The 12,879-nt window shown below is 40.3% G+C and overlaps 1 protein-coding gene and 1 non-coding gene across 3 annotated transcripts in view; both read right to left on the bottom strand.

Annotated features, from left to right (window-relative positions):
- Positions 1 to 12,879, bottom strand: part of LOC124554720 (probable serine/threonine-protein kinase DDB_G0282963) — a 140,551-nt gene that overhangs the window by 38,408 nt on the left and 89,264 nt on the right. For both annotated transcript variants that reach the window (XM_047128366.1, XM_047128367.1), the window contains exon 4: positions 7,888 to 8,080. In XM_047128366.1, the coding sequence (XP_046984322.1) occupies positions 7,888 to 8,080 (193 nt within the window). The remainder of the gene's footprint in view (positions 1 to 7,887; positions 8,081 to 12,879) is intronic.
- On the bottom strand, positions 1,124 to 1,198 carry Trnar-ucu. Its single transcript has one exon. It is a non-coding gene; the product is annotated as a tRNA-Arg (tRNA).

Genomic DNA, 12,879 nt, shown 5'->3' with positions numbered 1-12,879 from the left:
GCCCGGAGGTAACTATGGCACACCCTTCCATTGTTTGTGCTTCTTAATGAGGCTCACAAACAGATCGATGTTGAAGCATCATGGAAATACTTCATGACAGTTGGCTGTAGATGAGCTGGGATGATGAGCAGCCATTTCCACCCCACTGGATTACAATTTATCTTCTACAGTGTTCTGTCTAAGTGAAATTCTCCTTTGGTCAGTTTCTCCTACTTTAAGGTCTCTATTGTTCTCAGCAGTGTTGGATCTTCCCTCTGTTCAGCAGAAATATCATTTAATGCAATGATGCTGGAGATATCATCCACAACGTCGTTTTCCATCAAAGAATTCCTCAAATGACAGTGTCCTGGTGTTTGGATCTGCTTTAGTGTACCACTGTGACATTGCACTCCTGAAGTCTCAGCGCCCACCTCGCTAGTCAACTCAATGGATTCTTCGAGCTCATCAGCCAGCACAGAGGATGGTTGTCACAAGGGTGAATGGTTTGTCAACTAAATATGGCCATAAACTGTTAATGGACCAAACAACTTCAAGACATTCTTTTTTTTTTTTTTTTTTTTTTTTGGTTGTAGACTAGTTCATCTTGGAGTTAGAGAGTACTCTGAACACATAAGCTATCACCTTATCAGCACTTTCCTGAATTTGCACTAGAACTACATCTATCCTGTAACGACTACCATCAGTGAAGAAGCGGCTTGTGCTCATTTCTGTTGTTGGAACAGAGATAAAAAGTCAATAAACTTCATAATGGAATTGTTCCGAACTGTTTCTTATATACCCTTCATTTATGTCATACTGCTTAAAAAGCACTAGAAACATCGTAAATATAGTAATTATACAATTACAAACATAAATCTAATCCATGAAATACTGTAGCTAATAAAGTACATACAGAAGTGAATCCTACAATTTTTTTGGAGTTTTGTGTGTAACATTGTAATTGGTTGCAGTGCGTTTAACCACTTGATTTATAGTTTCTCTTCCATATTCAATAAATCAAATGGTGGTTTGTAAGAATTTTCAAGTTTCAACCGCACTACTGAGACGAAATTAGAATTATATATTAATACCTTCAGCTGCTGACGGGCATTGATATATATCAACGGGGACAGGTGAAAATGTGTGCCCTGACTGGGACTCGAACCCGGGACCTCCTGCTTAGATGGCAGATGCTCTATCCATCTGAGCCACCGAGGGCACAGAGGGTAGCTCAACTGCAGGGACTACCTCCCGCACGCCTCCTGCGAGACCCATATTCTCACCTTATATGTCTACACACTACATTCGTAGTGTCCCTACCCAACACACTCATAACATGTCCGAAAGAACAGACACCATATCCATATAAGTATATAGTTCTGGCAATACCGGCCATGACCTTCCTCTTCTGTGCAGATGCACACATAATACCCGAACTCTTATGGGACTTGGTAAGAATGTCTTCCACGAGCAATGAGTGTGTTGGGTAGGGACACTACGAATGTAGTGCGTGGACACGTAAGTTGAGAATGTGGGTCTCGCAGGAGGTGTGCGCGAGGTAGTCCCTGCAGTCGAACTATCCTCTGTGCCCTCAGTGGCTCAGATGGATAGAGCATCTGCCATGTAAGCACGAGATCCCGGGTTTCATTCGTGGTCGGGGCACACATTTTCACCTGTCCCCGTTGATATATATCAAAGCCCGTCAGCAGCTGAAGGAATTAATATATAATTCTAATTTCGTTCTAGATGGCTGCAGGTCATAAATGGTGTCTATTCTTTCAGACATGTCCTAAGGAACAGACACCATATCCACATAAGTATACACTACTGAGAGGTGGCCCCATTTGCTATTAGTGACACTTCCCATTGATGAATGGCAGTAAGGGGCGGGGGGAGGGGGGGGGGGAAGGTCACGGGGTGGCAGATGCAGTAAGGCACTCAATAATGAAAATCTGAGCTATAGGCATGGCCGTACTGAGGCCACAATGAGTTAGGCCCCAGCCAAGGGCACAGGCACAGACAGGACACAAAGACAATTAAGACGATGAGAAAGAAAATTTAAGAACCAACCAGGTGGAGCACTCGAGTTCTCCTGCCCCACTTTTTCCTATCCTCTGCTTGTGAGAAGAACACTTTCCTTTGGCATGCACACTGTTCTCACAGTGCCATTTTGTTCAAGTATCACATAAAGAAATGACTACTACCAAACGTGTGTCACTTGGGTTATGTATCAACAGTGCACTTGGTTCATATGGCTGCCACCTCCACAGATAGTTCATAGCCAAGAATGGCATTTTAGTTACTACTTCGCTGCAGTTTTGTAGGAACTCAAAGATTGGCCGCAAGTCTTGAAGCAATTTACATTCTATTTAACTGAAAGCTTCCAATTTTTGATGATTTCTGTCAACTGAGGACTGGAGTGAAATTGTTTATGCTAAACTGCTTCAAAATATTTGACAGAAGAATAAGTAAAATGGGAAATAAATCTCACATATAACATATCATTTCATCTCACTTTAATTTCCTGCTAGGAAAGCATTAAGTGAGAGGTTTGTGCCTTATTTTGAAAACTATGCAGCAGATTATGGTGTTAAATATAACAGATATTGATACAGCAGAATAGTTAACAAAATAGTTGCAATCAAATTCCAGTAGAAAGAGCTGATGAAGAGCACTGACAGAGATTCCCATTTAGATATACTGAATCTCTTACTTTTTTTTTTCTGAAGTAGGGGTTACGAGGTGCTTAGCCAAATATCAAAATAGCTTAGAGCAGTGCTCGATTTGTAAAAAATAAGTTCCAGTACTGTGACCTTCTGAAGAGGGGAGGGGGTTGCTTTTTTAAAATCTAAACATCTAGAAAATTTATTTTAATGCTCTTTTTTGTCAGAGGTGTCAGTATGGCATACCAGAGTGTACAGTCACAAATCAAGCACTCGCTTTGAGGATATTTATGACAACGTACAGATGAAGTAGACTGTCAAATTCAGCTAGTTTGTCGACAGAATATCACACGGCTGCTAAATTTGACTTCAATTACATTGTCAATGACCTTGCTGAACTCAAAGCAAGGAAACAGAATGTAAAATTATAATAAGAACACGATTCAATTTCCTATTAATGATTCACATAATGTTGATAATTTAAAAGGAGCAAATAAAATCTTTTCCTCATTATACAACATGATAAAATCAGTTTACAGTAGCTGCCACAAATAAGACAAAGATTTTGTTTTAAATTCCATTTTTTTTAGATAACACTTTACTACTGGTAATTTATATACAACAAATGATACATTTAATTTGTTGTGTGAAATATTTTTTGTTTAGGTAGCTCAAATAAGTAATATTTTTCAATAATAATTCATTATTATTAAACCTACCTTACAAATTACAAAATTTCCTGTATCTGTATAGAAAAAAATTGCAGAATGGTACTTTTTTCTGGGGGTGTGGGGTGGTGGGAATGCAGCTTTGGCATTTCTGCCTATGGGCCCCAGGCGTCTTTCACCAAACACTGTGGAGACCCAAAGACAGCCAAGGGATGGAGAGAGACAGCAGAGTCTGCTGGGGTGTGCGAAAAGGAGGGAGGGGTAGGCATGAGCTGGTCTGTCCAGTAGGTTCACCCAAGATAGCCCTAAGCAGTGCTATGGCGAGAGATGATGTGTAGAAAGAGAAACAGCTTGGTCATGTCACTGTGACTGTCACGCTGGTCCTCAGCATTGGGTGGGAAGAGGAGAAGACGTTTGTCACTGTGGAAGGATGTGCTTGCTTGGGGGGGGGGGGGGGGGGGGGAGGAGTGGTAGCAAGATCTTGCCCAGCTACTGGCAGCTCTGAGTGACACCAGGTCTCTGCAATGGAGCAGTGGAAACAGGACCTTATTACTTCTGGTATCTGTCACTTATACTACACCAAAATCATATCATACTCAAACTCAAACTGTTTAACACTGAAAAAATACACAGAATAAAATTATATAAAAAAAATTTCCGGAGGGCCCTGCTCCCTGTGGTCCTTAACAATGGGTCACCCATGTCCTGGAGCGAAGTTCTGTCTCAGCATTCTTGTCATATAATGCTAGGGCTGGATATGATAAGATTTGGGACTGCTCTTATTTTCCTTTGATCATGACAGACTCCACCACTGCTAACTAGGTGCCCCACCATTTTTATTTCTTGGACGACGCACATGCAATTCTTAGGCTTCACGATGAGACCTGCAGGCTGAACATACTTCAACATGGTTGTCAGGCATCTGAGATGTTTTTCAAATGTCTTTAAAAAATTGCAATGTCACCCAAATAGCAAAAATACGCTGTCCATTTAGGGTGTCTAAGCATGTTGTACAGCACATGTTTGAATGTGGCTGGAGAGTTACGTAATCCAAACCACGTAACTTTGAACTCACACAGACCATCAGGAGTTCTGCATGCAGTCTTATCCTGGTCAGCTTCATCAACCTCTAGTTGCCAGTAGCCCTTCTCCATGTCTATAGTAGAGAAATACTTTGCTTCTTTAAGCAGTGTATGATGTCATCAATATGTGGCAGTGGGAGACCTCTTTTATAATTATTTTGTTGAGTTGTCAGTGGTTAATGCAGAAATAATGTGCATCATCCTCCCCCTTCACAAAGACCACTAACACTCGCTGACATTGTTACTCGATCAGACCAGATCCTATTGGCAGCCACAGCAGCTTCCTCCACTGCATTGTCATAATGGTAATGGAGCATTATTCTTTGTCAGTGGCACTGACCTGCCCATTCTAAACTAGTCCAGCTGTTGCTACGCACATACTTTTAGGGATGAGTTATGGCTCACAATTTGTGATCCAAAGTTATCTTTGTCCATCTTCAATGCTTACGATAATCACATGTATGTAGATTTCTTTTACAAATCTGAGTAGCTTTTTGTAATGGAGAGGTACATGAGTCAATACACAGTATCTATACCAAAAAGACATGTCATAACCGCAATAAACCCAAATCTGAAAGTGAAGTAATCAACGACATACAACACTTGGCACAGAGAGCTTGTTTTAGATATCAACAAAGACTAAACAGAACTGCCTCCTGTATGGAAAATACTGCTAACTATACAAACATTTAATTTTCCAGAATACACAAATATTACAAACAAGAAATTTCAGAAACCTTCTGGAAATGATAAATAATACATAAATATTTGCTGGTAATCAGATTTGAACTGGCAACCCGTAGCATGCCAGCCAGTGACACTAACTGCTATTCCACATTGCATGCAGGACAGTTGGCAGCAGTATGTTATGAAACAGGTTTACAGCTAACTACAAACATCCAGGCTTCATCAAGAACCTATGGCAGTTAGATCTTCCTATGTAGAGACTCTGCCTTTATTTTGGCACCTTTGCCTTCACTGTTTGTTGGGTCAACAGATGTCTGGACAGATAATTTTCATCTGTAGACTAACTTTCACACAACAAACACTTTCTGAGATTTCTGACAATTTGGTACAAGCATGCTTCTCTTACAGTTGTCTATTCATCCTTTTTGATTTTTTTCCAGTGTATAGTTGTCAGAAAACTATGGCTTCTTTTAAATCTGCAAACTAGCAGGATCCCCCCCCCCCCCCCCATTTTGTTGTTAAGTTACAGTGGATCTTTACCACGGCCCACAGTCCATATCTCACTTGTTTGTCTTGATGTTGAGTGACAGAAGTGTACAGTTTTAGCCCAATAGATGATGATGATGATGATGATGATGAAAGACTGCTGAACCCTACATATGAAATTATCAATCAGTTACTTGCTACTGACCTTTGTTTCTCTCAGCCACCGGTAAATACTGATGTTACAACATCTTTAGGTTCACTTATATTATCTGCTCAGCTACATAGGGCACAAACGTGTGGGCTTTTTGATGTCAAAAAATTGAAGTATTGTCCTTGCGAGTGGATTTTCTAACTAAGTAGTAAACATTTTTGGGAGCACATACACGTATTAAGAATTTTTCTTTGCATTAATTATTAAATGCTTACTTCTCTCAGGCAACTATGGGGAACTGAAGTCATCTACTGTAACTATGGTGGGATTGGGAAATTTATGTGCAATGACTCCATATTTTTTATTACATACACTCACATGTTGCTAGATGATTCAGATGGGCAATGGTAGCGATGAGTTTCAGATTTTTGGCAACCCTCAACTCTAACTTTCACATACATTTTTTCCCATCCAGCACCAACATTCACATCAGTAAGTTTATTCAACCTTTCTTGCGTATACTTAAGTCAGAGTTTAACACTTTGACACCACTTTGCAGTTTTAAACAGTTTCTTTGCCAGTATTAGATGGGCATTGCATACAGTAATGACACAATTAGTCCGGAACCTTACCCTACATGGTCTGGTGACTGACAACTGTAAGTTTCCATTTGATGTATCTAACAATGGAACATATAGGCTTGGATAACAAAAATATGGAAGGATAAATTGGTTATTGTCACAGAGGAGGCACTAAGTCATGTGTTGGGACAATGAAAAACAATTCTCGAAATATTCAGCTATTAGTCTAAGTCCTTCAGAATGAATAATTTAGGAGTAAAGGAGACCACTCCTTGAACAGTAGAAGGTGCCAGCTGGACACACAATGCTGGAACTGCAGTTCAGCATGTGGATTGGACCGGGGGTTGAGTGCAGAAGGAGTGGAGGGAGAAAGAGGTGGGGAACAGGAATAGTGTTGGGGATGGGTAGCTAGCAGCTCAGACGGAGGCGGCATGTGCAGGATAGGAATGTTGGAGGGAGGGGTGGCAAGTGTACGAGCTATGCACATGACACGTGGGTTTCAAAGCGGGTGAGGTATGGTGCACAATGAATATGATGTGGACATATGGACTAGGAGAGGTGACAGAGCAGAGGAATAGGGAATGGATGGGGGACAGTGGGTTCGTGGAGACTGAGACCGGGAGGATTATGGGAGTGAAGGATGTGTTGCAAGGATTACTACCATCTAAATAACTCAAAAAAGCTCTCACACAGCTACTCCTTTGACAGGAATCAAACAACCCACAGCACAACCACTGGCACACATATAGCACCCTCCCATGACCATCTCTTTACAGGCCATCTAGAGGAAACCATCCTAGCCTGCCAAAAGCCTAAACCCATTGTCTGGTTCAGATTCACTGATGAGATCTTCATGATCTCGATTCCAAGCCAACACATCCTATCCTTATTCCTCCACAACCTCAATACCAGCTCTGCCCAACTGCTTCATTAGATCATTGTCAACACACTGTGTGAATCTCTTGGACATTGACCACCACCTCTCAGAAAGCCCCATCTACACCTCTGTCCATATTAATCCCACTAATCACCAACAGTATCTACCCGCCTTTTGACAACTCATCCCTTCCACACCAAAAAATAACTCCCATACAATCTGGGTACCTGTGGACACTATATCAGCAATGGCGAGAATTCCCTTGCCCAGTATACTGCAGTTCTCACAAAGGCCTTCACATACAGACAGTAGTCCCCAAAGCAATTCTGAAAACAGAGTCCCCGTGCCATATCCTCGTACACACACAATGCTCATACCAGTGCCAAGAATCAGCTGCAAAGGAGTGTGACCCTTGTCACCCCAACATCTTCCCAGACTGGAAGAACTAAACCAAATCCTTTGTCAGGGCTTTGATTATCTATTATCAGGCCTGGAAGTAAGGGATATCCTCTCATTTCCCACCTCTTTCTCCCTCTACCCATCCCACCCAACACAACCCCCACCCCCGTCCACCTGCCAAACTGCAGTCCTGGTACTGTGTGTCTGACCAGCACAACGTAGATGCAGGGAGGGAGGGAGGGAGGGAGGGAGGGAGGGAGGGAGGGAGGGAGGGAGAGTGAGTTTAAAATAATATTTCTTGCACATGGACATACCTTCTTTGGTTCCCCAACATCAGGCAGAAGTGGTGTCTCCAATTTAACCCTTTTCCGCATACCGGCATAACAGTACCGTGAATTGCCTCTTGTTCCCAGTCGCCGTGGTCGTACATGAGGAAATACTTGTTTCATAACTTTTCCAAAATCAGCAGTAGAGAGAGGTTTCATCATATTACTGTTGCAGTAAGCACTGAAAAATTTGAATTCAGATAGTTTATTACAGTAACCATCTTTTTTGAGATACAAATAAACATGTTATACCAATTCATAATCAGACATAGGCAACAGTATTCTGATTTCTCTTAATAATGATAGTAATATAATAATAATATTTTTTATTAATTTGTTACATTTTTGGGTAGAATCTTAATGATAAGATTAGAAAATCTCATAAATTGTATTACCTAGACTGTATTCAATTGCACAGCAAATAAATAAATGAATCAAACTAGTTTGCAGCATACGCGAAAAATGGTTCCATCAGGCATTTGGAATGAAGTAAAGCAGTTGCCTATTTATGGTTAGTTGAAGCCACTTTTCTAACACGTACCTGTAGAAGATAGCTACATAGAGAGTATAAGTATCTTTAAAACCTGTCCTATACTGATAAAATCATAAATATAGCTAAAGTGGGAGTTTCTTATTCACCGCTGCTACAGGCGATGTTCTACGGAAAGTAATCTGCCAATTCCTTTCTTCAACTTGTACGAAGTGTTGAGTATGTATCTGTACCAGGGTGAAACTCTGAGGTGACACACAGCCCAGACTTCTACCATGCTCAAAAGACCTAATGGACTGTTCGCCTTCAACCATGAGAGACTCTACAGAGTTTGAAGATTTAATTCAGGACATTGGTGCAAGGTTTGGGCATCAAGAGCTTCATGTCTTATCTCCTCTCCTTCCCAGCTAAGCACTGATGATGAAATTTTTTCAACCATCAAGCCTTGTGCTACTAAACATTAGTGAACTTGGCTACAAGGCAGCTACATCAAAGTTTGAAAAAATCCAGTCTGGAACCAGTAACTAAGTTCATAACACACATGGAGAGGTGGAAGGAAGACAATAGTTAAAGAGTAGCTACATAGAGATTAAGAACTACAGGTAACTGGAACACTGATAGACGATAACTAGAACATTGATAGACAAGGGCGAAGGAAGAGGAGAAGTGTAAGTTACAATACCAAAGAATATGGTGGGCTTACAAAGAAAGAGAAGACTGCGTGTGTTGACAGCAAAAACATTATCAATTTTAGCAGTGCATTTGAATCCCATTGATAACACAAAATTCAGTTCAAACAAGACTTCCTAGCTCACTTTTACCTTTTATAAAACAAAAAATCCTAACCTAAATACATCAAGAATGTGATATTCCTTCTTTGTTGGTCTCATATCTGCTAACAGTCACAGAATGGCACAATTTAAGGCTATCAGTTACAAATGTTATGAAATTGTGTGTAAAAATTATGCATCGCATCCTTGGAGCACGTAAGTTGCACAGCAATTTTTTAAAATAGTGGAGAAATCATGTGGTTCTTAACAGTTTAACAATTATCTATAGGCAATCTGTGTTCTGCAACCACAAATTACTATTTACTACAGCCACACTCTGCCAAGACCTTTAGCATTGTGAAAAAGAAACGAAAGTACATTTGAATTAAATGTTTCCTTAAAAATCATTACGAAGGCTTCCACTGAAATAGTATCTATTTCACATGAATGTAAGGGCTCAAGGCGACACTAATTAGTAAAATTTTCTCAGGCATCCAGCTGCAATAAGTGGTTAAAATCCCACAAGCTTTCAACTGAACTCTCCTTAGCCACTGTCAAGTGGTAAATGACTGCCATGTCACTGTGGCTCACAGGTGTATAGCCATGCCGCTTCCTGTGAGATCACTGGTGCTTGCTTGCTTGCCAAATACTGCAATATTTCTGTTCTGTGTCCATCGTGTCCACTTCAACCTTGTAGTGGCTGCATCCCAGGCTGTGCTGGGCTGCAAACCACCATCCTTATTCATGGTATTTTCATATATTTTTATTTCTAGAACTTCTTTTATCTCAACACCTGTTCATTCTCACAATGACAGAAGTTTCATGGAATATAATGTAGTGTTTATTTTCTAAAGTGCATTCTACCATGGCTGATTTTTCAGGATAGCACAAGTGTATCTCCTGCCTCACTCGCCAAGAACACCTACGTTTTATAGTGGGCTACTACAGAACAGAGCACGGAAGTGCTTTCCTGTGGAGAAGAATGAGAGGGCGTGTGCCCTGTCCCCCTCCCGCCCCCTCTGTACCTAGTGCAGCAGCACAAATGTTACTGCTGTTTTCCCTGTGTGCACTTGTTTACTCACTACCTCATCTATTTTCTTTTGGGTTTGCATTAGACTTGTTGGTTTTCAAGTTAATTATAACCTCTTCATTTTACAATTGCCAATGGTAGAAAGTGGAACTAAACTTTGTTTACACGCATACACGACGAAAGGTGTCTGACACCGCTCAACAGTACATGACTGAGGCACAGTTCGGCATTGTGCAGTCACGTTAAAGTTCATACTTCTGTGTATTCTTACAGTCTGCTGAAATGGGTAGTCATCACGAAAATGTACACTGTCAAAGAGTGTGCTCAGACAGAAAAGTGTTGATAAATAACATAGTTCAGCTCTGTTGAGAAGAAAAATGGAAAGGTTAGCTTCATTTTAAAAAAATAAATTGAAAATAGAACATTTCTTGTTGAGAGGGAAGACACTGAAGAATGGCATGCCCACTTTCTTAGAAGAATGAGATAAAACAAGAAAGGTGCGGAGAGACCTACAACTGTGATCTGAACCCCAACTCCAGTTATTAGGTTGCAACACACAGATTTATTTTAATTTCATATACGTCTCTATAGGAAAAGTATGAATGGCACACATATTACACATTCACTTTAGAAATCAGACAGAAACACAACAATTTTATTTTATTATTTCCTGTGCTTTCCTGTATAAGAATATATTAAGAGTATAAGTACCATTGTCTCGTACACTACTTCTGTATGTTCTCAGGTCTGCCGAAATGGATACTCATCGAGCAAATATATGTTATTGAAGAGTGCATTCAGATGGAAAAGTGTTGATAAATAATGTAGTTTAGTTCTGTTGAAAAATCATAAAACAAGTTTCATCTCCCCACTTTCATTTCAACCGATTTTCTATAGAAGAATGTGTTAACAGAATGTATATTTGTTTTATTTTTTTCTGCTGCACGCTACCAAGTACACTTCATGAACTAAGATACATTTTCACTGAGCACGATTGTATCACTCAGTCGTAATTTGAAACAAGCAATAGCAGAACATGTCAACAGGTCATAGCTCACACAGCTAAAATGGCAATTGTAAAGTGAACATGGTATACATAAATCAGTGAATAAATTCAATAACATAGGTAACATTGTTAATAAGATAATATAGGTAACATTATTCCCTGAAACCAGACAGCACAGACTGAAAAAACATACAGTCAGCATCATGAGATGATGACTCCGGGTGTCTTCATTTCATGAAGTCTTTCTTTCATTTCCAGCTTCAGTCTGTATCAGCAGAATATGAAGAAGAGAAACGTGAGGCAACTCTGCACTCCGAATAGCAAGTGGCAATAGCCGTGCATGTGTCGCATAGCTGCCAACCTTGTCAAGGGCAATCTCCAACTTATTTATTTTCTCAGAAATGGAAAGAGATATGACTCTCCTCCCACGATTAAAACAATTTCAATATGTTAGCTATGTTGTGTACACAGTAATGTATGGCATAAAATGCGCTAAACTTAAACTGGTCAGCAACTACATTTTGCACTGCAAACTTTTCAAAATATGTGGGGTGATGTACTTTACTTTAAAGTATTGCAATAATTATGGCCATTGAAAATGAGTCCATTACCAACCTGCAATGTGTGGTTATAAAATATGGAAAAATAATTTTTTCTTCCCAAACAGTTTCCCCGAAATTGAATGCATAGCAGAGATCATGCAGGAATCCCAAAACAGTGTTCTTTTTTATTATTTTTTATATGAAAATTAAAAGTTTTACTGATAAACCAACTACATAAAACAGTTTTTTTAGGCAAATCAGATTACTTGAAATTTCATTCCCCGTTTATCATACAATACAAGTTGGCTGTGGATACCCAGAGGGAAAGGAAAGCCTAGCACATCTCATGTAACCCAAAGGCCACTATTTACTGCTATGCTTTGAGTACTAAAGACCCATATAGTGTATTCACCTCTCTGCCCCACTATGAACACCACTGGGTCACAAACTTACAGACTGACAAAACATATCTTGGGGAAGCTGACATAATGGTCAGCTTTGATGTGGTCTCCTATTTATGCATGTTTCTGTTAAAGACTGCATAGTCCCCTCTCTCAGTTATCTGATAGTACAATTATGGAATTGATTAAGCACAGGTTGACACCATCATACTTCCTATATGGCAGCCAGTATGTTCACCGGTGAAATGGCATGGTGGTGGGATGCTCATTAGCCCAATCTACAGCCAATGTTTTTATGGAGGATTTTGAAGATATTGCCTTGGACATGGCTCCAACTAAGCCAAGTTGCTTTTAATGTTATCTCGATGACACATTTACTATCTGTCCCATGGAAGTGAGAAACTGGGAGATTTCTTGAGACAGCTGTCTGGCATTCACAGCCACATAAGGCTTACTAATGAAGTAGAGAGAGATTCGGACTACCCTTCCCTGATGTTCTTGTTTGGCAAAAAACCATTGGGCACCTCAGCCACAATATCTAAATGAAACCTACAGGCACGGATCAGTATCTGCACACTCTCAGCCGTCATCATCCGGCACAAAAAAGGTGGCACTGTAAACACCCTCATTTGTCATGCTTAAGCCATCTCAGATACCGAACTAAGCTGCCTCTGAAGAGTGTTCCAGAAAAATGGGTACAATCACCATCAGGCATCACAGGCTACCCCCAGTGAGACGCGC

This window comes from Schistocerca americana, chromosome X (genome assembly GCF_021461395.2).
Source record: "Schistocerca americana isolate TAMUIC-IGC-003095 chromosome X, iqSchAmer2.1, whole genome shotgun sequence".
NCBI lineage: Eukaryota > Metazoa > Arthropoda > Insecta > Orthoptera > Acrididae > Schistocerca > Schistocerca americana.
Note: the sequence above shows the minus strand (reverse complement) of the source record. Positions and strands in the feature narration are given on the sequence as shown.